This window comes from Cornus florida, unplaced genomic scaffold, assembly GCF_030987335.1.
Source record: "Cornus florida cultivar Cherokee Brave unplaced genomic scaffold, ASM3098733v1 CherokeeBrave_3.0.0_Hap2_Chr04, whole genome shotgun sequence".
In the NCBI taxonomy this organism is placed as follows: domain Eukaryota; kingdom Viridiplantae; phylum Streptophyta; class Magnoliopsida; order Cornales; family Cornaceae; genus Cornus; species Cornus florida.
This window is the reverse complement of record NW_026775574.1, coordinates 69,788,726-69,814,347: the sequence shown is the minus strand read 5'-3', so window position 1 is coordinate 69,814,347 and position 25,622 is coordinate 69,788,726. Positions and strand designations below refer to the sequence as shown.

Sequence of the window (25,622 nt, the reverse complement as noted above, 5' to 3'; positions counted from 1 at the left end):
GGCTCCTTATGGTGGAAGGTTTTACAGATGCTGATTGGGCTGGTTCTTGCTCAGATAGAAGATCCACTATAGGATATTGCACCTGCTTAGATGGAGAGGTAAGAAGCATACAGTGGTAGATAGATCCGGTGTTAAAGCCAAGAACAGGGCGATTGCCCACAACTCTAGTGAGTTAACATGGTTACCATATTTCCTTGAGGATCTTGGTTGGACAGTTAAAACCCCTCTTCCATTGTTATGTGATAACCAAGAAGCTTTCCAATTTGCCTCCAAATCCTGTGTTTCATGAGAGGACCAAGCATGTTGAACTTTATTGTCACTTTATTCAAGATAAGATATTAAATGGAAACATCTTTACACCATTTGTGAAATTTAATTGCGGATCTGTTTACTAAGGTTTTGAGTCATAATCGATTGAAAGTTATTAGTTCCAAGATGGAGAATATATGAATTTGTATTTCTTCTAACGGAAAATTTGTCTTCTCACTATAATTCCAATTGATAAGCGCGCGCGCACACACACACATGTTAGAGAAGAAAAAAAGGGGATTATTATTCTTCTTGTAAAACCCTAATTTGTACAATATTAAATCAAGTAACAATAATTTCAGCCTTTGTACTTCACATAAATTTTGAGCCTTAGAATTTTACTTGATTTTGGTATCTTCTTTTAAGTTCTGGTTGTTTCTCACTTCACCATGTCTTCAAAACATTTTGTTGCAGCTTAGTTCATGTTCTGTCAATTACTTGGCTCAAATTTTTAGTTGAAGAGTTTGGGCTTGAACTTCTAATTTTTATGTACTCCCAGATTCAATGAATTTGAAGTTGAAGAATTCAATCCACCCTTTACTCAGAGTATGTGAAGGATGCTTGCTTTCTTTGACTCCTATAAAAAGAGCATGGCAAATTTCTATGTTGTGAATATACTTGTGTCTGTGTACCATATTTACTTGGGTACCCTTTACAAGGCTGCTTAGAATTGCTAAACCATTATATTACGGTAATATTTATATCTGTGTCATATGAGGAGTCAGTGGGATCAAGTTTCTGAAATTTATTACAAGTATTCCATCTTTCAGTCTCAACATTAATTAGCTTTGAAGATTAATTATACACGATACGGTATCAAGGTGCCTATGGCTATCTGGCAAAAAAATTGAAGATACTTGATCCCACTGACTAACTGATACTGTACACCTTGATACCAGCTTGCAGATACTTTTAGTTCTGGTATAGTATTGTCTTGATTTTTTTCAATTGTTTTTCGCCAGATAGTCATTTGCGTCTTTTGGATTTGATGAAGGGTAGCAAGAAGAGGAGAACGAAATGTAAGGAGGGATGGGGCAAATGGAAATAGGAAGTTTGGAGATATGGAATTATTAAATAATGTATCAAATGAAAAATTATTGTGATATGAAGACGACGCAAGTAACCTACTACGGCTTCCTGAACTGATGTAGAATGATTTATATGCATACTTGTAGAATGGATTTTTGAGTTTGATGAATCCTTCACCATGGTCTTGAGACCTAATTTCACCTTGTTATCTGAGTAATCATGGCGTGTGGAGGCTGCATCCAACTTCTGCTCACTGTGTGCTATATTATCTCTTAAATCTTTTATCATAGCTGATAATTCAGTTCCTATGCATCTTTTTAATTACTTTTGAAGTTGTGGACGTCATATTCACCTGCATATTCATTGTTGAGCGGTTGTAATGATGAAAGATCAGTTATTTTAAACATACTTATAGTTTTGTCAAGGTTACTCCTAGATATATTGAACTTCCAGACGGTTTTCTGTTAAGCTACATAATCTGCATTTATTGCTACAGGAGGTTTGAGTATTGGCTGCCCTTGGAATGCTGGAGCAGCAGGTACCTACTTTGATGCATCTGTACAGAGTTTAAGAGTTAGCAATGACAATGTCACAACAGAAACGGAAACTCCTTTGCTGGATTTTTCTACTAGCCCACTGTGGTCAAATGTTTATGTGGAGAACAATGCAAAAGTTTTGGTGCCTCTGCTTTGGACCAGAGTTCAGGTTATCATAACTTAGTCTTCCTCAAAATATATTTATTTTTTATTTTCTTGATCAGATAAATTTTCTTCGTCTTTACATGATCTTAAAAGTATATGGGCACAGAGATTTCATTTTATTTTATGTTAAAACATACCCTATACGTGGAAAAGGCTTGAGTACTGTGCGATCTAGTTCGTCTAGTCTAAATAGAAATTCAATTCAATAAAATAGCGGCTAGAAGGGGGACATTCTAAAGTAAGAGTATAAGGGCAGTAGAATGATCAATTTCATTCGATGGCGCATCAAGGCTAAATACAATTGGCAAACACCAATTGAACAATCGTCATGGCCACATGAACGTCATTCATAAACTTCACTTTCTTAAGAGAAAAGGGGTGACGTGAAAGTCTGGCGAAGGGAAGATTCACATTGCAGTCCCAGCTGCTCTAGTTCCTAGGTTGCTACTCTAGTGCTTTATGAGATTTCCTTGGATGAGGGCACTAGCTGACATGAAATGAGACTTTCTTTAGAGACCATTTCCTCTACTCAATGGATGGTGAAATCCACTTTTATACCTGCTGTTGTAGCATTAGAAAAGGAAGCTCTTATTAAAGCAGTATTGGATGAACAGGGTGGGACTAAAAGGTATACCTTCCCTGCGCTTCAGGCTCTAGAGACCTCTTATTGACTTTAAAAACAGCATTTGAATGATGCTGAATTCCTACTACTTATTAGTAGCTAGTTCTTATTGTTTGGGTAGCTTGCTTTGTCTTTCCAACGATCTTTATTAAGACTTTAAGATGAAGTTGAAGGGCGGCATTGTCAATTAAGGAGCCTCCCGAAGAATGCCAGAATGTAAGTCTTCTTTTGACGATTCGACCGGTTCAAGTATGTCTCTATCTTGGTTTGCCTATAGAAGTGGTGAAACTACCACATCTCACTGGAAGGTTTATGTTAGATATTTGTATATATTTTTCTTTCCTGTATTAATCCCTCACAACGACTATCTGAAAAGTTGGTGCTTTGGAAGAGTTGGAAGTTGTGATGTACTTACCCCAGCTAATTGGGAAAAAAAACAAAAAAATGATTTAGGAACTCTGGTCAATTATCAATGTTGATTGTCTGGAATCCACCTTTGGAGTCACTGCCATTTTTGGTTTGGAATTTTCAAGATGAAGGCCTCAAGTAAGGCTGAGGATTCTTGCAGTTCAACATGGCCTTTAAGGAGTGTTAACCTAAAGGGTCGATTTTAGACAACAGTCAGGGTGTCTTTATGAGTATGTTCCAAGTGACTGTAGAATAACTGACAGCTTGCAAAGGGGATTTTTGTTCTTATTCTTTCTTTGAGTGCTTCCTTTCTTGGACACTGAGATTGGGGTGGTTGAAAGCAGCCTTATAATTTTATTATAGGGTTAATTCCACCTACACCCCCTGACCTTTGACCATATCCCACTCACACCCCCTAACTTTCAATATTCCACCTACCTCCCCTCTCTGTGATGGCCGTTTACTTTACTAACAGAACTGGGTGATTTTACAATTTTACCCATCAATTATATATTAATATTTATACAATTTTAAAGATAAATCTAAAAAGACAAAAACACCCTATATACGTAGACAAATATACATAAATAAACCTGCACAAAAAAATATTAGAAACCACACAGAGAAACCAGAAACCAGCATCCCTTGCGTCCCTCCTCCGCGCACCGCCATCAGCACCCATCACTGTCGTCGCTATCCACCTAGTCGAGGTCATTGGATGTCAACATTGACGACACCAAAAAATTCGGCGCAAAAAACCCTAATCACATCCAAGCCCAAAGGCACAACCCAATCATCGGCGGCTTCGTGCGTCAAATCGTCAATCGCTGGCCTAAACGCACAACCAAATCGTCGGCGACTTCGTGCTTCAAATAGTCAATCGCTGACCCAAATGCACAACCCAATCGCCGTTCATTCAACCCGGAATACCAAACTCATAACCCAATCGTCGTTCACTCAACCCAATCATCATTGCAGAGTTGTTCACCGTTGCAATCGGCCCACATCTCTGCCATTGTTTCAGTCCGTCACCACTGCTTCACCACTGAACATCATCCACCTCCGGACCAGTCGTCACAGTTTGTGGTTCTTTGCCTGCTGATCATCATTGCATCCTCGTTAATTGCGCCTCTGGCGTATCCCAAGCTCCACCGTGAATGGAGCTTCTTAGTTGGGTTCGTCTGAACTTGAGAGCCTCTCTCTCTTCTTTTTTGATTCATTGTTGGTGGGTTTGGATGGAATATGGTTTTGAGTTCATTTGGAGTATCGGGTCTTTGTTAGTTTTGGGGGGTTTGTTGTGGCAATGGATGTGGTGGCGTTGGTGGAAGCAATGGCCAGCGACTGGTACTTGTTGATGGGTAACTGATCCAGTGGTAATGGATGTGGTGGGCAATGAACTTACCAGCGAAGACGGAGTATGACGAAGCCGGTGTAGATGAGTTTTTATGTGATACAAAGAGAATGTGTGGGCACGATGGTGGTGATGGTGACGCAAAATGGTGGTGGGTATTGGGCAGTGATGGTGGTTTGGCAGAGAGTGAATATAGAAGGGCATTTGTGTGCTTTTGAGTTAATAAGTTAAGGATGGTTCTGTAATTATGCATTGGTCATTATGGTTAAAGATATTAGAGGGGTAAAATTGATTTTTTGCCATTTTTTTGCTGACATCAGCACTAACTGTTGGTTGCTTAACAGCCCACATGCTACATAAATCAAAAGGTCAAAGGGTGTAGGTGGAATATTGAAACCAAGAGGGGGTGTTACTGGGATATGGTCAAAGTTCAGGGGGTGTAGGTGGAATTAACCCTTTATTATATTACTATAATTATTATTATTATTTTTGATGTGGTACTATGCAATAAAAAGTAAACAACTTGTTTCACCAATATATATTGTTCACTTTATTTTACAGTAATCGTACTAAAGATTTGGATACAAAACATTACATATTTTACACGCGTTTCAATTTTATTTATTTTGCCTATTTTGAAGACAGACCAGTTTTAAGCATTTCTTTCTTTCTTTTTTTTTTTTTTGGGGAAGGTGGTGGGGTTGTTTCTATCTATTGTTTTAGAGGTACTTTAGAATCTAAAAATAACAAATTCAGAGACCTTCTTACTCTCTGAATTATTATTATTAAATTCATTCTAAAGGTTTAAGTGTCTTAATATAGACGATACGGTGCAAGGCAATACTAGAGATGATAGAATTGTTACAAAAAATTGATTGATGATACACCATTTTGCATTTATGTTGATGCCGCTGCATAAGAGGTCTCCCCTTCGCCCTCACCTGGGGGCGTCATTGGCCCCAGCAATGAATGCTCTTGGGAAATTGCAGTAGCTCTACTTTGTGATGAGTTATAGTCTCCTCGTAGATTTCTCGTTCTCCAAATCATTTTGTTATAAATAAAACAATATTTCATCGTTTCTGCTTGACTCAATTGCTTTTTCATGGAAATAATATCATTTGAGATAATTCTATATACACACACACACAAGGCTCCCTTAAAGTAATATTTTTTAAAATTTACCTTTTTGTTGTATAGGTGAGGGGCCAAATTAGTCTACTTCGCGGGGGGAACATTATATTTGGATTGTCTGAGTATCCAATTTCAGAATTTGAGCTTGTTGCAGAGGAACTTCTAATGAGTGACTCCATTATAAAGGTGTGGGATTTATTTGCAATTTTTTTATGTTCTTTTTAGCTTCTTTGTTAACTAGTTGTGATCTATCTGTTCTCGTTTCATTGCCATCTGATATAAATGGAGCTGAATGGCGAAAAAACCAATGTAGACCCCAGCTAGTCGTTATGTTATCTAATTGTTGGTTAAATTGAGTGTCTTCTGCAAGACGATGTACTTTTATTTTCTGTTGAATTATTGTTTGCCTATCGTCCACCTTTATTTTTAAACCTTTGTTGTATGGGAGGCTTAGAATGCAGAATAAAAGGAACTCTTCTTTAGTTACAGGTTTTGTTGATTTTTGATGTTATTTTATTCTAAATTCATAGATTATTTTGAATTATTATTTTTGAGAATATCACTTGCCCAAAAGAAATTATAACAAGATGGCAGCCCTATATGGATATCTAGAATTATAGTAGCAGCCGTTGTTAGCCAGGCCAATAATATACTGGTTCAACTTTACAAAGCATTATCTTGAGAACTCTATCTGCCTTAATATCTTTGTGTTACATGATGGAACTTTCATCCATAGCCAATAAACAGAGACAGTTTCTTAATGAACTTGTTCATGAGCCTGTTGTGATTGCCATTTTATTAATGCGTTGCTTCAACATGCTTGAACATATTTTTTTTTCAACTTATGTATGCTTGCAGTATGTATGAAGTACAAGTCATGCAAGTATGTCACTTCAATTAAACAATATAATCCATTTATCGTAAGGTAATCTAAGGTTTGGTGTTCACATTCGATTTTCATAAAGAAAGAAAGCCTCATTGTACAAACTTGTTTTCACAAAAAAAATCACTGCTTTAATGTTATTAATGACTACAGAATGCGAAGGTCATGTATCTTTATAGGCATTCCGTAGTTCATGAAAAGGATTGGTAATTCTTTTTTATTTTTATTTTTTAAATATATATATTTTTTGTTTTGGTTGTACAGCCTGTATTTTTTCACATGAAATACCGATCTTGAGATAATAATATAAATAGCACCATTTTACTGGCAAAGGCCACATGTTAAGCTATTGGAATAAGTATTTTTCTCGTCACTTGTCATCCTACGATTAATCCTTGGTCTTGTTTATTTTAAGTCCACCTTAATTTGAAGCTCGTTTACTGTACTGGATGATTGCATATTGGCCCTAACTTGGTTAAGTAGGTTTGTCAGCATTGGCTTGTAAACCTAACTAAGTTTTGGCAGTTTTACACCCAACCACCTCCCAACTCTAAAGAATGAATCTCATAGAGAACCCATCAAGACCTGTGGCTTTATCCCCATTGCAGCTGTTCAATGCCTTCAACACTTCCTATTGAGAAAAAGGTATTTCCAACCTATCTCTATCCACCCCAGAAATTGAATCGAACTGAAGACCCTCAAGCAAAGGATGCCAACTTGATGCTTCGGAGAACAACTTCTGATAAAAAGACACGATCTCCCTACAAATTGATGTAAACCAATTCGTGCATTGGTATGGTGCTCAAAAAGACGATTGTCATAGATTTAAGTAAGATAGGATTTGCATTTACATATGTATCAAGGTTTTTTGAGTTGCGTTATGTCTTCTAATTGTTCTCTATGAAACAAAAGGTTAATTATAAAAAGAAAGGTTTCCTGTTCTCTTATAATAAAGAGAATATAGTTGGTTAGAATTTTCATGCTTCATATAGTTGCAAAAATATATACAATTTGGTGGATCCATATAACACCCCCAATGGGTATTCAGTAACTAATGCTTCACCATGATTCTATCATGCTAACAATGAAATTGGCAATGATTATGATTTCTTCATTGTTCTAAGAGATTGATTGGATCTCTTATATCCAAAGCCAATATTTTTAGCCACAAATAGTCAGCTTCTATGAGAATTCAAGCTTTGTTAGACCCTTAGGTTTCCCTAAATGTATAAGCCTTCTCGAGGATCTCAATTTTCATTAATCAATAATCATGCCTTAGATGACTAGTTCATTCATCCATAAAAATTAGATTCTGACATGTGAATCTGATGCAGAACAGCACTTGGAAGTCATATAAATAATGCCTACAAATGGTTTTATGGTGGCCTAAGGTTTTGAAAACCTTGTTTGTTTGGGGTTTTTAAAAGTAGAAAAATAGGGGAAGCTTTACTATTTGGAAGAGATTGGAATCAGATTGGTTTTTATAGTGTTAGGTATTTAGGTTGCAGGAATTTCAGGGATTTGATCTCTGGAAATTCTGTACTGCAAGTACTCTAGTAGGCTCTTTGGTGCTATATTGATGGCCAGAAAGGTAGGAGACATTATTGAGCTCACGCGAGAGAATGTTGGCCCGAATCATGAGAGCAATGTCCAAATAATGACAAACGTGGTGTATATCCGGTCCATGCTTCCTGACACACTTGCTTAGCGGGGAGCACACTGGGCAATGACCGTTTTTTAGAGATTCTGTGATGAAATTGGGTTTCTATGATGAAACGTGGACTATTTTTGGGACTGAATAGTAACCCATGAATGGTAATTAAAGAAAAGTGGAAATAAGATGTCTAAGACTATCACATAGAATTCTGTAGGACTAAGTCCCTAGAGTTACGTTGCATTACAAATAACACAACCTCAAATTCTAATTGATTAAGTCTATCATTGAAAAGTGTACCTATATTTTTGCAAAGTATTAGACTTTTCCTATCACCATGCTATACTAAAATAGGAAACTTTGACACTGACAATTTCAGACTATCCTAGGCTTAACAAAGACCACATAAAAGAGACCCAATATCGTAAGAAACAACTTGAACAAATGTAAGAGCCATGGACCACTATGCAAAACATGTTTAGCAGATTTGAATATCTTCAAATAAGCTTAATATAAAAAAAGTTAAATATAAATACACCAGTACTAAATTAATGTCATATAATAGTATAACAAGACTTGGCTCAATCAGAAACTTGATTTAGGAAGTGCTAAACGTGCTTCACCTAATATTCCCAGTTTGGCCCTTCTTGTTCAGATGCTTTTTATGATAAACAGTCAAAAAAAGGGAGACATTGTCTTGTGAAAAAGTGAGGGAGATATTTTACCCTAAACTGTGCAAGGAAATTTTGCACAATAGGCCATAAACAAGTACAGTTAAGTACTAATATTGCACAATAGGCCGTAAACAACGAGCAGTCAGAAACAGAAGAGATAAATGCCACAAATGATGGATTTGTTGGGCTAATGTCATAAAACTTTCTCCTACCATTAAAGGCTTGATGTACATGTGAAAAATCAAATTTGAGGCAAATGGGGGGCAATTGCCTGGTACGGTGGTAAACGTGTGGGCTGTTTGGCATGAGAATGCATCTTTATATCCTGATATCAGCTCCTTTGTGCAATTAATACCAAAGATAGTTCTAAAAATTAAAAGAAATTGTTAATGGTTGGAAAAGAGAAGGCAGATATAAAAGAAAGGAAAAAGAAGGAAAAGAGAGATGGTGTTAAGTGGTCTTCCAGACACCTTGATCATGAGTGGTGTTGTAGTTATGTGAATCAGCTAATACACTCTCATTGTTTTCTGGATAGAGTATAATTGTGAAAGGAAAAGGAGGAAGATGGTGTGGGTGGGTTCCTCGAGAGGGGTGTTCGAGGTCAAGTCCTTCTATTTTAGTATGGTGGATCTAACTGGCCCGCTTTTCCTTGGAAAGCTATTTGGAAGACAAAAACACCACTGAAGATGGCTTTTTTCTCGTGGACAGCTGCTTTGGGAAGCATCATCACTATTGATAATCTTAGAAGAAGAAGTCAAGTTGTGGTTAACAGGTGTAAGATGACGGGGGAATTTGTCAACCATCTTCTCATTCATTGCTCGGTGGCAAGGGATCTTTGGTCTTTGTTTCTGGTTGCATTTGGTATTCCATGGGTGTTCTTAGAATCGACGGTCGACTTGCTAGAGACTTGGAGATGGTGTACAGTGGAGAGCTGAGTTAGAGATGCTTGGAGGGGTACTCCCCTGTGTATATGGTGGGGTTTGTGGCGTGAGAGAAATTGGAGATACTTTGAGGGAGTGGAGTCTCCTATTTGGGCTCTTAGGTATAGTATACTTTCTTCTTTATTCTTTTGGGTAAATGGGCGGGATTGTATGTCAATGGTGGATTTTGTTGATAGCTTAAAGCTATAGTGTCATCATGGACAACGGTTGTCTTATTTGGGATTGCTCCCCTTTTGAGCGTTTTTAGGGTTCGAGCCTCAGTGGAGGCATGTGTGTGTGAGTACCAATTAGGAAAAAAAAAGAAATCTTTATTATCTATCAAAAAAAAAGAAAGAAGAAGTGATGGTGCAAACATTAAAATTACGTCATAACTATGGGATGGTACTGCTCTTAATGGAATGGAATACAAGTGGGAATGGAATGGAATGGAAATGGGAATGGAATGGAATGGTCATCCTCATTCTATTGTTTGGTTGCAAATATGAAATGTGTAGGAATAGAATGATAATAACTATTCTAGTGTTTGGTTGGACCAATTTAAAATTTAGAATGGAATTAATTTCAAATTAAATTCTGCGAAATACCCTTTTTACTAACAAATAAATTAAATTAACTGAATAACATTCTTCTGTAATTTTTTTAAAAGAAATGGCAGCAGTGGTGGATGGCTGTGGCAATGGTGGTGGTGGTGAAAAATGGTAGTGGTGTAGGTGCTGGTGTTGGAAGGTAGCAGTGGCGGTGGCGATGGTGGAAGGCAGCGGTGGTGGCAGCGGAATGCGGATTGGTGTTGGTGGAAGGCGGTGGCAATGGTGGAAGGCAGTGGCGCGGTGGTAGTGGTGATAGTGGAAGGAGATAGTGGTGATGGTGGTGGTGGTGGTGGTGGAAGGCAGTGGAGGTGGTGGTTGAAGGCGGTGCCAAAGGTGAAAGTCGGTGGCGGCAGTGGTGGTGGTGGTGGTGGTGGAAGGTATTGGAGGTAGTAGTGGCAGAAGGTGGTGGTGGAAGGAGGTGGTGGAAGTCGATGGCGGCGGTGGTGGTGGAAGGTGGCGATGGTAGAAGGCAGTGGTGGAAGGTGGTGGTGGTGGAAGGCGGTGGCGGTGGTGAAAGTTGGTAGTGGTGGTGGAAGGTAGTGAAGGTGACAGTGGTGGTGGAGGTGGCTGTGGCGGTGGAAGGCAATAGAGGGGGTGGTGGTGGTAGTGGAAGGTGATGGCAGTGGTGAAAGTCGGTTACAGCAGTGGTGGTGGTTGTGGAAGGCAGTGGTGGTGCCAAAAGTCGATGGTAAAGGCGGTGGTGGTAGTGGAAGTCGGTGGCGAAAGGCAGTGGCAGTGGTAGTAGCGATGGTGGTGGTAGTGGCGATGGAAGAAAGTAGAAGCGACAACTAAGTGGTGGTGGTGGAAGGCGGAGACAGTAGTGGTGGCGATGGCAATGACGGTGGTGGAAGGTGGCAATGGTGTAGGTGGTGGCGGTGGTGGTGACGGTGGTGGTGGTGACGACGGTGGCGGTAATGGTGACGGGTTGGGTAGTGGTGGAAGGTAGTGGCAATGGTGAAAGTTGGTGTTGGTGGTGGTGGTGGCGATGGTGGAGGTGGTGGTGGTGGTGGAGGCAGTGGTGTTGGTGGTGATGTTGGTGGTGGTTTTTGGGCTTGGAAGGGTTTTTTTGGGAAGTTGATTTTTTTAGGAAAAAAAAGATTACTTGGGAATGGAATGGCCATTCCATAGGTTTAGTGGCGGTGGTGGTGATGGTGGTGGTGGTGACGACGGTGGCGGTAATGGTGACGGGTTGGGTAGTGGTGGAAGGTAGTGGCAATGGTGGAAGTTGGTGTTGGTGGCGATGGTGGAGGTGGTGGTGGTGGTGGAGGCAGTGGTGTTGGTGGTGGTGTTGGTGGTGGTTTTTGGGCTTGGAAGGGTTTTTTTGGGAAGTTGATTTTTTTAGGAAAAAAAAGAGAATGGAATGGCCATTCCATAGGTTTAGTTGTGGAATGGATTTTCCTTCTCAGAAATGGATTTTCATTCCAATGGAATGACCATTCCCACTTTAAACTGCATACCAAACATAAGAATGGTTGGAATGGGCATTCCATTCCATTTTATTCCTGCACACCAAACGCAACATTACTGTCATGTGACTTCTAAAGTGAGGATTTGGGCATGCCCACGTCACAAGGCATTGCATATAACCAACTAAATTACTAAAATTATTATCATCAATGTACATTGTGGCGACCTTGTGGGTGGGTGTGTGTGAGCGTGTGCAAGTGACACTACCACACTGGGCGAGCTACTGGTGCACAATCTCACATCGCTTGGGTGTGGAAGGGGCAAATGCTATATGTAGATTCAATACCCTTCTATAACACACCATGTTTCAAAGCCGTGATGTCCGTGAGCTCACCAGAACTCCAGAGTTAAGCGTGCTTAACTTAGAGTAGTACCAGGATGGTTGACCCTTGGGAAGTCTCTAGTTTGGGAAAGTCAAAAGCGGACAATATTGTGTCTGGTTAGGGTAAGGGTCGTTACAAATGGTATCAGAGCCTAATCCAGTCGGAAGTGTGGCCAACGAGGACGTTGGGCCCCAAAGTAGGGAGGGTGATTGTGGTGAACTTGTGGGCGGGTATGTGTGAGCGTGTGCAAGTGGTACCAGTAGGTACACTGGGCAAGTTACAGGTGCACAATCCCACATCGCCTGGGTGTGGAAGGGGCAAGTGCTATATGTAGATTCAACACTCTTCTATGACACAATGCGTTTTAAAGCCATGATGGCCGTGAACCCACTAGAACTCCAGAGTTAACTGTGCTTAACTTGGAGTAGTACCATGATGGGTGACCCCTTGGGAAGTCTTTGGTCCGGGGGAGCCAAAAGCGGACAATAAAGCTACAAGAAAAAGAAAAAAAGAAAAAGAAAAGAAAAGAAGTGCATACCCAAAAGTAAGCCTGCTAGGTGGACATAAGCTACATCACTCTTGTACTAGTATTGCTGCCTATTGGGTGTAGAGATTATTTTCTCTATTTCCTTCCATTTTTCTCTTTTTTCGTTGATCCTTTCTTCTAGCATACGCTGAAGAATACACAACTCGTTACAACTATTATTTATCCAAATGTATTGTTTGCATTATGAGTTTTGCACTCTTCATGGATATGTTCTTGTTGTCTTTTTGGTTCTAAGAAGGTATTTGTCAACTTTTCTTTTGATAGTCTAAATTACTTTTTGTGAGTTAAGGTCTATGGTGCACTCAGAGTTGCTGTCAAGATGTTACTCATGTGGAACTCCAAAATCCAAATCGACGGTGGTGGAAATACTGTTGTTACTACCTCTATTCTTGAAGTCAGGAATCTCATTGTTTTAAGGGTACATTCATGTGGAACTCATCCATATATCTGATATTAAACAGTTGTTTCTTGGTAACAAATTATGAGGCATTAATTACAATTCTTCATCTTTGGCAGGAGAACTCTGTGATAAGTTCAAATACAAATTTGGCTGTATATGGTCAGGGACTTCTGAAGTTAACCGGTCGTGGTGATGCAATTAAAGGCCAGCGACTTTCCTTGTCACTATTTTATAACATTACTGTAAGATTTTTATTTACCACTATATGCTCTAAATGTGTAATTTTGATGTTTTTTAATTGATTCTGTCTGGAATCATCCATTTAATCGGGGTACTGTGTGGACCTTCCTTTTTACTGAAAAATGTTTTTTATTTGTCCGGTGCTGAATAAGTATCATAGAAAGGTTCCACAGTACCACCAGAGTGAAGTATGATGGGCTCTTTGGGGGTTTTGATGTATTATGTTGACGAGGACTAGAGAATTGAGGTGATAAGTTGTTTGGAAGATGAACAAATGCCAAGTTACTGTAATTTTCTGTTGTGTGCATTAGCCAAGAATTCATAGGCATAAATGTCATGAAATGCATGTGAAATGATATATGTAGTTCCACAAAAAGCTGAATAAGGTACTTCCCCTCCCCTCTAAAAAACTTACTTAAAAAAAATGATATTTGGATACATGAAAGAATGATATTTTGATTTATGTATCTCTCTATTTCTCTACTCAACTCTACAAAGCTTTTTTCCTAACTATTTGGGTTCGGCTGCAAAAATAATCTTCCATCATTCCGCTCTATTTAAGGGCATAAGTTCAATTAAACAAGTTATCTTATGTTTCCTAAGTATCTCAACTTACTTTAGTTTTGGTCTTCTCATTCCCCTAACACGCTAAATAAGGACTATATGACTTTTTCTCATCTGTGCAAATGTTATCCGTTGCTGCACATGGCCAAACCATCTAATCAAATCTCTCATTTCTATTTTTTCCTTTCCTTTTCTGCCTCACACCATCTCAGCATCTGGAATTTTGCCATATCTTATGGATAAGTTGTTTCTAAGCCACCTGACATTCTATGCCACAAAGGATTGATCTAGTAGATATTTTATAGAATTTACCTCTCAATTTTAGAGTATACGCCGTTTAATGCGTACAATTTGGTACTCTTCCATTTAATGCGTCGTTTTAATTTTATGATAGTTTGAAAAAGATCAGTTTGAATCATATATTCTGTTGTTAGAGGTTATTAAATATGTCTCTTTTTAAAAATAGGTTTCTGCTATCATAAGATTTTATGGTGCTCCGACTTTAATAATGCTTCCAAGTGTAGGATGTCGTGAAGTACTATAAGCTCGGTAAGTCCGAGGTCGAAAACAACAATTTACGGTGAAATAAAAGAGCAATTATTTATAAGGTTTCTGAATATTTTTACATTGATAGTAGAGAATTAAATTGAGTAAAAATAATTATATTTTAAAAGCACTAAGGTTTCTCAGATTCACACACAACAAATTCAGAGTATTTGCTAACGATTTTATTTTATCACTCAATTGAGACTTGTAGAAAATATGATCCCAATCAGAAGATATTGAAAGTTATTTTATTTTTTCAGAATATTTCTCAAAAGATGAATTCATAAAATTGATTATCGTTGACTGCGGGTACGGTGAATGCTTATGAAAACTTACATTAAAACCGTAGGAAATCGTTAAGCAAAAACCATATCGATGTTGTGGCTTTGTTCCTAGCCTTAACAAAAACGTTTCGCCACTAATAATAAAAATATAAAACTTAAAAATATGAGATAGTATGAACGAATAATCTGCTGGTCGGCTTTCTAATATAGAGATGATGTAGGGTTGTCTCCAAGAAAAAGAAAATTGGAAAGTGTGGAAAAGGAAATCTGCCAAAATCTGCCTTTCATATTTGCGTCGACTTGCAGCCCAATTTTGACCTTTTGGAATGCGTTTCATGAGTCTTTCTTAAATACAAAAATGATGGCGTTTCACTGAGGCTGGTGCATAACTTTTCTTCCAAATTGTTTCCATATTTGGATATGGAAGTTGCCTCCCTTTAATAAAAAGTCCCAGCATGAATTTTGCTTGCTAAAAACTCTTTTAAACCTCTTCTAGAATTCTCCATAAACGATCTCAGCACTTGGATCTCCTTCTGGGCTTGATCTTGTGCATTTCCTCTCCGTCGATCGATGTTGCTATTGGATCGATCGATATCGATTCTCTAATTTTTCTACAAAATAATTTTCCACGAATTAATTCACCATTTTAACCAAGAAAATATGTAACAATGAAGAATATGTATTTTCTTATATTTTGTATAAAATATGGGAATTGTAAAATAAATTGGATAATGCCAACTAAACCTATGAATATTATGCAATTTTAAGCTATTATCATATGGCATTGCAAAGTTTAGGATAGCCTCTGCAGCATTACTCCTATTCTGTGTCCACCATGCACCATTCCGTATTCTATCTCCGCAGCATTATTCCTATTCTCTGTGTCCACCATGCACCATTTCAATACCCTAAACAATCTTTTTCTACATCACTATTAAGTTTTTTTTCTGACAAGTTATTACTGTCATTCAGGTGTTCCTTGAATTAATTCATCCGTATGTTTCAAAATAGCGCTGTAATATATTTGTCTAGTCCTTCTTGGCTTGCATAAGCACTAATTCATTTCACAAAATATCCTACAGAGAACTTATATAAAAAAAAAAAAAAATTCCTATAGAGAAATGTTTTATTAATATTATCTCATCCCTTGTTCTATTAAAAGCAAATCATTTTGTTTTAAATTCTTATAAAATATTATGTAGATATTTTAATTTCCATATTTTCCACTCTTAACCACTTGGTTTCTTGTTGAAATAAAAGGAGATTTGGGTTGCAAGAATACTTGTTACTGGCTATGGGGTTCAAGCCAGCAGTAAGTTCTCTTGCGACCCAAATCTACCTTTTTTTTTTTATTATTTAAAATAAAAAATCTGTTAGGAACAGAATCCTGTAATTCCATAAATATGAGCATGATTTTTTTGGGAGACACCAGTACTCCACCAGTATCCTGCAGCTGCATGTTATTGTGGTTTTTTGCTTTTACCTTCTTATAGTTGTAACTTATAACTGATAACAGGTATCTGGAGCAATGTTTATTTTTATTTTTTAATCTCATATGTATTCTTTTATTTTTCTTCTGAAACATCATTACTAGCATAATAACGTGATGCGAAACAAAAACATTTCTCAACTCATGGTAATCTGGAACGTATTGGAATTTAATTCATATTTCTGTTTTTCAATCTGGCACTCTTTACTCTCCTGTATTCATGATTTGTTTGGGTGTGGTCTCACTTGATTTAGTTCTGCAGCTGCATGTTATTGTGGTTTTTTGCTTTTAACTTCTTATAGTTATAACTTATAACTGATAACAAGTATCTGCAGCAATGTTTATTTTTAGTTTTTAATCTCGTATGTATTCTGTTATATCTTCTTCTGAAGCATCATTACTAGCATAATAACGTGATGCGAAACAAAAACATTTCTCAACTCATGGTAATCTGGAACGTATTGGAATGTAATTCATATTTCCGTTTTTCAATCTGGCACTCTTTACTCTCCTGTATTCGTAATTTTTTTGATTTAGTTTATATTGCTCTGATCAAAGAAAATTTTCTTGTTTTATCAATTGTATACTTGTAATGCTGCTTTTATATTTTACAGTATTACATTTCTTGGGCTGTTAGTTTCAACTGTTTGACTTCACATCACACATGACAGGTTGGGCCAGGTTCTTTACTTCAAGCTCCATTGGATGATGATAAAAGTAGAAGCGTGTGAGTATAAAATTTGGTTCAATTTTGAAGAGCCCTGGGTGTTGTATTCATTTGGCTTCACAAGATATGGTCAATGTGAAAACATGATTTTTTTTTTTTTTTTTTTTTCTCGTTTGATAGGGCAACAAAACCCAGGTGTGAGAGTTCAACATGCCCAATCGATTTGATAACTCCACCAGATGATTGCCATGTTAATTATACGCTGTCATTTTCACTGCAAGTAAGAGACATTTAAGCCACCTCTTTATACACTGCCCAAAATGTCTTCAATTTATATATATCTATTGTAGGTTGGAGCTTAATTCTATCAGATAGAACTTATCCCCAAAGTGTTTTTAACCTTCTTTACCTTGAGAAAACTGTGAGCCATTACCCAAAGCTCTAATAAGTTAAGAGTACTCTCTGTGAATTAGACTATTTTATTTATTTATTATTATTTATTTTTATATGGAAAACCCTAGAAAGGAAAAAACCAAGTCGCCTAGTCCAGGCAGATCAAAATCCACTGTGTGAGAAATAAGTTACAACAAAGTTACCAGATTCTCCCTAGAATCACCTACTTCCTCCTTACTCGTACGCAAGATCACCTCTGATCCTTTAGTAGGTGATCTGTTGAAAGACGCTGATGCAATCCGCATTTCCATAGACATGAACTCCATGACTAGATAGATTCAATTCTGGTCCTTGCTTTGCTTCTCTCAATTACATATAATATGACAATCTTTGAAGAATCCTAGATTGATTCTCAAAGCTCCCTCTCTTTAAAATATAAATTCTCTCAATAATGTGGAAAGATTTAAAAGCTTATATTAGATACCTAGACCGACTATAAATGCTCAATTTTTCGTGCTCTTGCATCCTCTTCGGATAATTCGTCAGACCAAAGGATGGCTATAATGTCCTGAAGCTGGAGGAAGGTGAGGATGACGTCAAGTCTTCATGCCCCTTATGCCCTTGGATTTATGTCAGTGGATCAGTCCATTCGTTTGTAGAGCTATTTACTTGATCGCAGACATTTCTGGAACACTTCTAACGGAGGTACAAATAGTAAATCGTTGATAATACCCAGTATCTAGCTTGATGGAACCCATTGATTTGTGTATTTTGCAATGGGAAAAACGTAAAAGACTGGTCCATTTTGGTTGAAAATCCACATCTTGATAAAGAATTGACTTGAGGAAAAAGAAACGAAGTGGCTTAGACAAATCTTTTTTGTCGATAACCTTAGACCAATCAATTGAATATTGATTAATACGTATGAAAATAGATGGAGGGTGCCTGATCGAATTGATCAGGTTATGTAAGAACAAGGTTCAAGTCCTTTTTTCTGTCATTAAGATGGAGAACAGAACCAAGAATTTTCTTTCTAAAGATTCCCCTGGGGAAAAATAGAGATGTCTTCTATGTTACTCATAATATGTGGAAGTATTGACGTAATTTCATAGAGTCATTCGGTGTGTCTAATAGCTCCAAATAAATTAAATACATTTATCAAGATATGAAGGCTTCTTATTTCACAACAATGAAAGCACTTTTTCCAACTGCTGCTCCTCAATGCATTTCGGGGGGAACTACTAAGCAGAATATGGAGGTACTTACGGCAGAATGTGCCAATCAACAAGCACAATCCACGTGTTTGAGCTTATTCATGCGGTTATGCACTCTTTGAAGTTCAAGATCCCTCTTCATAACTGGAATCCTTTATGTTTTGTTTGGTTGGAAGGAAGGAGGAAGGATGGAATATGCTTCCATCGTTTGGTTGGAAGGATGGGAAGAGAGGGAGGAAGCAACACTTTTGTCTTTCCAAAATTGGACAGAAGAGAGGAGGGAATGAGAGAAGAACTGCTCCACTTTAGTATCATTTTTACCCAGTTAATTTTTTATATCTTGCTAATTTGGAATGAGTATTTGCTTTTTATTAGTTACTTTAGTTTATATAAAGGTGAATTACTCGGACCACCCTACGTGGCTTTGACTTGTGGAAACAGTTGGTCAACCTCCCTGAGGTTTGGTTTACTTTAGCCCCACTCCCTTGCCGTTAGTTGGCGGTTAGCCAGGTTAGAAGTCAGTTAAGATTGAAAAAGTGAAATGCCAACACTACCCTACCTTGTTGCCAAATGACCAAATAAGCCTTGCTCACTTTTTGAAAATACAATTTTAACCTTAATGTGTTGGACCTTTATACCCTCACACACAAACACCTAAACCCACTCCCCCTCTCTTTTTACCATTAATAGCTTAGGTTTAGTTATAAGGGGCAAATAAGTTATAATATTAATATTAGTCAATTACTAAATTTATTATAATGTGAATATTAATCATATTAACCTTACTGATATTCCTTTTTAAATTAAAATTTTACCAATTATTTTAAAATTACTCTTAATTAATATAGTTTCTCTCTCATCTCTTTACTTCTACCAAAAACATGAATTTCATGCAAAAGAAAAAGAAAAAATGAAAAACAAAAAGGAAAATTTCATTAACAAGAGGAAGAAACATTATGATCTGAAGGTAACAAATTAAGAAGCCACATGGGCCATACATTACATTGCAAGTCAATCAATTTCATTACACAATCTTGGACTCCAACGCAAGATGTATCCTGAAACTTTCTGCCATAAAGACTTCAAAATCTTCTAAAAGTAGCTTAGAGGAAGGATCCACTGCCTTCAATGTTATAACTGGTTTACCATCACCCTCCAGATCTAAGTCTCCATAGCGCCAACTTGATAAAAGTTGAACGGCTTCACGAAGCATAGTAGCTTCTGTTGCAGATGCAGAAGCTACATCAGTCCCCATCTAAAAATCCATACACCACATCATGCAGAGTGAGAGAGCAGTTGGAGTTTATAATTAATATCGCTGAAGATAGTCAGGTATTGAGTTGGATTTGGTTACGAATTAGGCCTTCAATTGGGTGAATTAGGATGAAAATTTTGATATTGTGAAATGGGGCTTGAATTGGGTTCATGGGATGGGAAATTTTGATGCTGTGACCTATTTGTCCATTTGACATCAGATCTTGTTCTTGCCAAAGGATTGACATATTCGAGAGAACCTATCATTAATGGATTCAATTGCTTTGTCGCGACGTTGGTAAAGCAGTGGAAGAAAACGCCGTCTTAACAGACCCAAAACTGCAGAGATTGCAATTAAGCATTTGGTCAAGCAAAATGTTGGAGGCTTTGATGCCCACAAGCGAACTCAGATACCCATCGTCGCCGCCACTGCTACCTTCTCTCCACCTTCCTCTACTACCTCACCTTGACATCTCCTCTGATGTTGTCCTCTGCTCCGTAACCGTTGTCGAATTCTGACACCGCGTCTCCTTTCAGACGAAGAGTGTTGATTGTCACAGAGAAAGGAACAAATAATATGTAAAGAGTGTAATCGTATCAGGGCAAAATCGTCCTATCATATGTTGGGTCTTTTGTGTCAGCATGACGCATATTACTTGTATAAATTGTTAACAGAACTAACAACTCTAAACTCTGACAGGGGTGTTAGAGTTATATTTCAAAAAATTTAATCCGTAGGTAATTAAAGCAAACCTCAGGAGTGGTCAGAGTAATCCACCCTTTATATAATTAGGGTATACTGGTAAAAAAATACAGAGTCTCTCCTTCCCTTCCTTCCAATCAAGCAAAGAAAGGTGTCTCCTCATCCATCTAGGGTTGTAATCGAGCCGAGTATTGGAGTGTTTAGGCTCGACTCGAAAAATCAACACACTTGTTCGAACTTGGTTCGAGTTCAATCGAGCCTAGCCCAGACGTGATCGAGCTTGGCTCAACAACTTTCAAAGAGGTTCTAGCTCGGCTAGACGAGCTCGATAAGATTCGAGCTTTGATGAGACCAGATTGAGCTCCAATGCTACAACTGTAGATCATCACGAGTTCACCCCAAAAGTCATCTTTCAACATTGTTTCAAATCTCAGAGCCAAAGAGAGGAGGGAAAGCTACCAGAAAGAGTTTTTTAGTCGACAACATGATTCGTCAGTTTTCTGGCTTAATGCGTCACTGGGTTGCAGGTACAGTCTTTATAGTCGCTGTTTGTAATCGCCAGCATGATTCATCGGATTTGCCGACTTGATGCGGGGTTTCAGGCGTTATCTTATCTTCTGCTTTCGCAAATAGGCTAGGGTTATTCAGATAGGGTTTTGTAGTTTATATAGTATACGAGAGTTGGGCTTGGGACCAATATAGTGTGGGCTTGGGTTGTTTTTATTTTAATGGGTTGTGCTGGTTGTTTTAGGTACTATCTTTAACTAATTGAAGGCCAAAAGTTATTTGCCTATTAGTATATGTAATTAATATAAATATTTATATTTTTATGTTTTCAAGCCGAGTAGATTATCAAGATTTTTCATGGATGCGTTCATGAACTAACGAGCTGAGCTAGGGGCTGTTTGAGATTGGCTCGTTTAATAATCGAGCTTACAAATTATGTTTGAGCTTGACTCGTTCATTGAACAAACGAACACGAATCGGGCTCTTAACGAGCCGCGCTTGAGCTGGTCGTCGAACGTTTGGTTCATTGACAGCCCTACATCCATCCTTTCTATTCAACCAAACAAAAAGTGAGGGAGACACCTTCCCTTCCCTTCTCCCTGCCATCCATTTTTCCAAGCTTCACTGACCTTTTTGGATTAAGCTAGATAGATCCTATTCCACCTTTTTTCAGATTGAAGGTATGTCAAGTCTTAGGTTGCTTCACATTAAGTTTGAGGCTTAAGCTAATGCTTCTGGATAGGGATATACAAGGGTCTTAGGTTATAGGGTTTCTCGTTGTCATATATTGAGTTTTCGCAATATTAAGAAGTTTGTCTGTGTGAAGATTCTGTAGTTATGTTTTGTTAAACGCCTTCTACTCTAAAAGCATAAGCTGATAGAGAGGGTGTAACTTTAATATTTAAATCCTTCAACATATTTCAATATTTACAATTTAAGCGTTTCCTCCACCTCTTTGTGTTCCTCAATATAGGATCGAAGTAAAACTAAATCAGGCTCTTGAAACCCTTCCCAATCAAACTCAAATCCTTATGTTGAAGAGAAATAAGTAGAAAGTCTTATCTAATATGATGAATTCGTTTATGTTGTCCTTGCTAGGTAATTTTAGATTACATAATATGATGAATTCGTTTATTGGGACAAGGATTTGTGGAGTTGAGTATAGTTGTTATTCACGCTTTCTATTTTCTCTTTCTTTCTTTTTTTTCTTTTTTTTTTTGGGCATCTTCAGCAAAACCAAGCTTTTTTTTTTTTTTTTTTTTTTTTGTTAGCTCTAGATTGAAGACATCCTATTTTGTTTGAGTGATTTATATTACTAGAATGTGCTTGCTTGGAGTTGAGAAATGCCAATTTAAAACCAAATAATCTTTTCATATAATTTTAAAATCCATGCTAATTATGATTCGGTGCTTACAATCACATCATGATCTTGATTGTTGGTCTGTATCTTTCTCCCAACCAACCTCTTGGGAATATTGAGCTCTTTCTTGGTTGCTGATGAGTAATTACTGAGAATATAACTATTGTTCCACGTTAGAGTTGATAGAGAAAAAAAAAAAAATTATAAATGGCCATTCTGAGCCCAAAAACAAATGTATGTAATTGGAAACCATTCATTTTTAATATGTTTTGGCTTATAGTTGATGCATTGTTTTTTGCTCTCATGGTTTTACTTTTGGCAGATTTGCCGAGTTGAGGATATTTTGGTGACTGGTCTCATTAGGGGAAGTATCATTCACATTCACAGGGCACGGACTGTCATTGTTGATTCTGATGGCATGATTACCGCATCAGAATTTGGTAATAATCTTCACACATTTGTTTTATGTTATCTCAGTGTTTTGGTCTCTTCAATGATTTCTCCGTATTTTGTTCTTCCATTTCTTCGCTCTAGCTTCTTTTTGTAGATGGCCTCATTATCCTATGTTAAGGGAGCTTTTAATTTATGAAAAAGTAGCATATAAAATTTTTGACTCAATTGAGACACCTTTCCAGGTTGCAGAAATGGTATTGGTAAAGGAAACTATTCGAATGGTGCTGGGGGTGGTGCTGGACATGGGGGAAGAGGGGGTTCAGGATTTTTCAAGGGGAGGGTGAGTGAGGGTGGTAACAGATATGGTAATGCTGAACTTCCTTGTGAGTTAGGAAGTGGAACTGAGGGCCCTAATGAGTCTTACGGACATGCGGCTGGAGGTGGAATGATTGGTAAGCATTTTCTCAGAATTCGCAAGTTTAAAAAAGGAGTAAAAAGGATGTTTATCATATGTATTTTTTCTGGGAGTATTATGTGTGAAAGTATTATCCTTTATTTTTTTGGGCATGTATGGTCATATAATGTGTATAAAGAAATATTAACGGGTTTTTTTAATATTTGTCACCTTAATGTTTGGTATGAGTGCTACCTTAAGTTATATATATATATATATATATATATATATATATATATATGTTGCTTTTGTAGTTACTATTTGGCACTTCTTTTTTCTTGAAAAATCTTTAATCTATGACCTTGCTCTTAATGCACCAACTGTTCTTGTGCTTTATCATGCTAAAATGATTTGATTGTGCTATATAATAGATAGAACTCTTTGTTGAGGATAGGGGGAGAACACTGACCTTAACACTATATGGATATGAATTCAAGGATGTTTGTGTACCTTGTTAGAGAGCTGGGTTATTGTGCTGTTAGATAGTTGGGTTATTGGGCCGTATTGTGTTAAGGGCATTTTTTGTCTTCTTGCTATATATATATATATAATTCTAGAGTGGTGTAGATTACTGATCAAGTTTGTGTAGATTACTGATCAAGTTTTTTTTCTACTCCACGATAATAATATCTTCTTGTTCTCTACCTCTTAACTCACAAACCCTACAACATAATCTCACAAACTTCAACTTGGTATTAGAGCCAAAGTTATCATGTTCAAATCTCACCATCACCCTAATTAAAAAATTGAAAAACACTTATTGAACCAAAAAGAAGCCCACACGTGAGGAAGAGTGTTGAAAGATTTATATATTAAAGTTACACCCTCTCTAATAGCGTAAACTTTTAGGGTAGATGGTATTTATATTAAAGCTTTTAGACTGTTATTGCTCGTTCTAGTGCTGAGGCTGAGTATCGTGCTATGGCTCACACCACTTCAGAGAAGTTGTGGGTCCGCTCTCTTCTTCAAGAGATCAGGCCACTATCTTTATTGCTAGCAATCCTGTTTTTTCACGAGCGCACCAAGCATATAGTGGTTGATGGCCATTTTATTCGTGATTTGCTGACACGGAAACAAGTTGTTACTCCCTATATTTGTTCTGATGATCAGCTGGATGATATTTTTACGAAGCCGTTAGCTCGTGGTGAATTTCAGCGATTGTGTTTCAAGCTGGGCATGTTGATTCTGTATGCTCCAGCTTGAGGGGGAGTTTTAGAGTTGGGTTATTGGGCTGTTAGAGTTGGATTATTGGGCGTTATTGTATTAAGGGAATTTTTGTCTTCTTGCTATTTATATATAATTATAGAGTGGTGTAGAATCTGATCAACTTTTTTTTCTACTCCACGATAATGGTATCTTCTTCTTCTTCTTCTTCCTATTGTTGGCATCCAGACTGTAATTTTGAAGAAGCAAGACATCCTCGTTTATAATCAGAACTACAAGCTTATTTTGCTTGGCTAAATTTATAATTTGGAGGCTTCAAATCCTCACATTATAATAGAAAGTTTTTTAATTATTCTTTGAAAAAAATATATTAATACTACTATTACTTTAATAGAATAAACTGATCAAGCAACAAAGAACCAGCAAGCCTTCTGTGGTCCTTTTGAGATAATTTTAAGACCTCTCTGCCTGTTTGAAGTTAAGAAGGTAGCAAGTGAAGCCAAACATATCCCATTAAATGGGTGAAAAAATTATATATAAATTGTTAAAGACTCCGGGAATATGTATCAAAACACATTGAATGGGTGAAAACTAATTATAAATTGTTAAAAAGTAGAAATAAGTTAATTGGAAATATGGATCAAATTATATGTATTAATGACAGACTGAAATATTAGTTAAGCAAATTTACATATTAACTAGATGGAAAAATTACCTTCAACAAGAAGTGGAAATTATTAAACTTAATATAGGAATGATGAATAAAATCGACAATATGGAATTAGAGGACACACTTCAAAAAGGTTATCAATAATAAAGTGGTTGGTCCTGATTGTTAACTTTGTGCAAATAAGAGAGAGAGAATGAAAGAAAAGAAAAAGGGAGAGAATTCTTTATTATTCAACAGAACATTATATCATACATAATACAATAATATAAGCCCTAAAGGTTGACAACTAATAGAAAACGGAAAAATACAACGCTACCCTTAACATAAACAAGATATATATTTTTTTGACAAGTAAAAAGATTCATATAAAGCGTTCCCCTTTTATAAACAAGATATCTCTAACACCCCCCTCCCCCCACTCATACTCATGATGTGATATTAAGAAGCATTGCGAGTTTGCTAAGAAGAAAAGGAAAATGAATAAGTCGGCCAACTGCATAGTAGAAGAAACAAATAATAAAGAATAGTGCCAAGCTGAAGGTGATGTCTCACGAAGTGACAATCAATCTCAATATGCTTGGTAAGCCCCTGAAAGACAGAATTATGTGCAATCTGAATGTTACTTTTTTTGTCACAAATCTGCACACAGCACACAAAGACCGCAGCCAAACTATCTCCTCTGTAGTAGCAGCC

General features: G+C 37.2%; 1 protein-coding gene across 1 annotated transcript in view; it reads left to right on the top strand.

Moving 5' to 3' along the window:
- LOC132303459 (uncharacterized) overlaps window positions 1-25,622 on the top strand; it is a 74,345-nt gene that overhangs the window by 10,127 nt on the left and 38,596 nt on the right. The window contains exons 4-11 of the mRNA XM_059800719.1: window positions 1,835-2,043; window positions 5,618-5,737; window positions 12,917-13,045; window positions 13,144-13,269; window positions 16,822-16,877; window positions 16,998-17,097; window positions 22,571-22,688; window positions 22,884-23,093. Of these exons, the coding sequence (XP_059656702.1) occupies window positions 1,835-2,043; window positions 5,618-5,737; window positions 12,917-13,045; window positions 13,144-13,269; window positions 16,822-16,877; window positions 16,998-17,097; window positions 22,571-22,688; window positions 22,884-23,093 (1,068 nt within the window). The remainder of the gene's footprint in view (window positions 1-1,834; window positions 2,044-5,617; window positions 5,738-12,916; window positions 13,046-13,143; window positions 13,270-16,821; window positions 16,878-16,997; window positions 17,098-22,570; window positions 22,689-22,883; window positions 23,094-25,622) is intronic.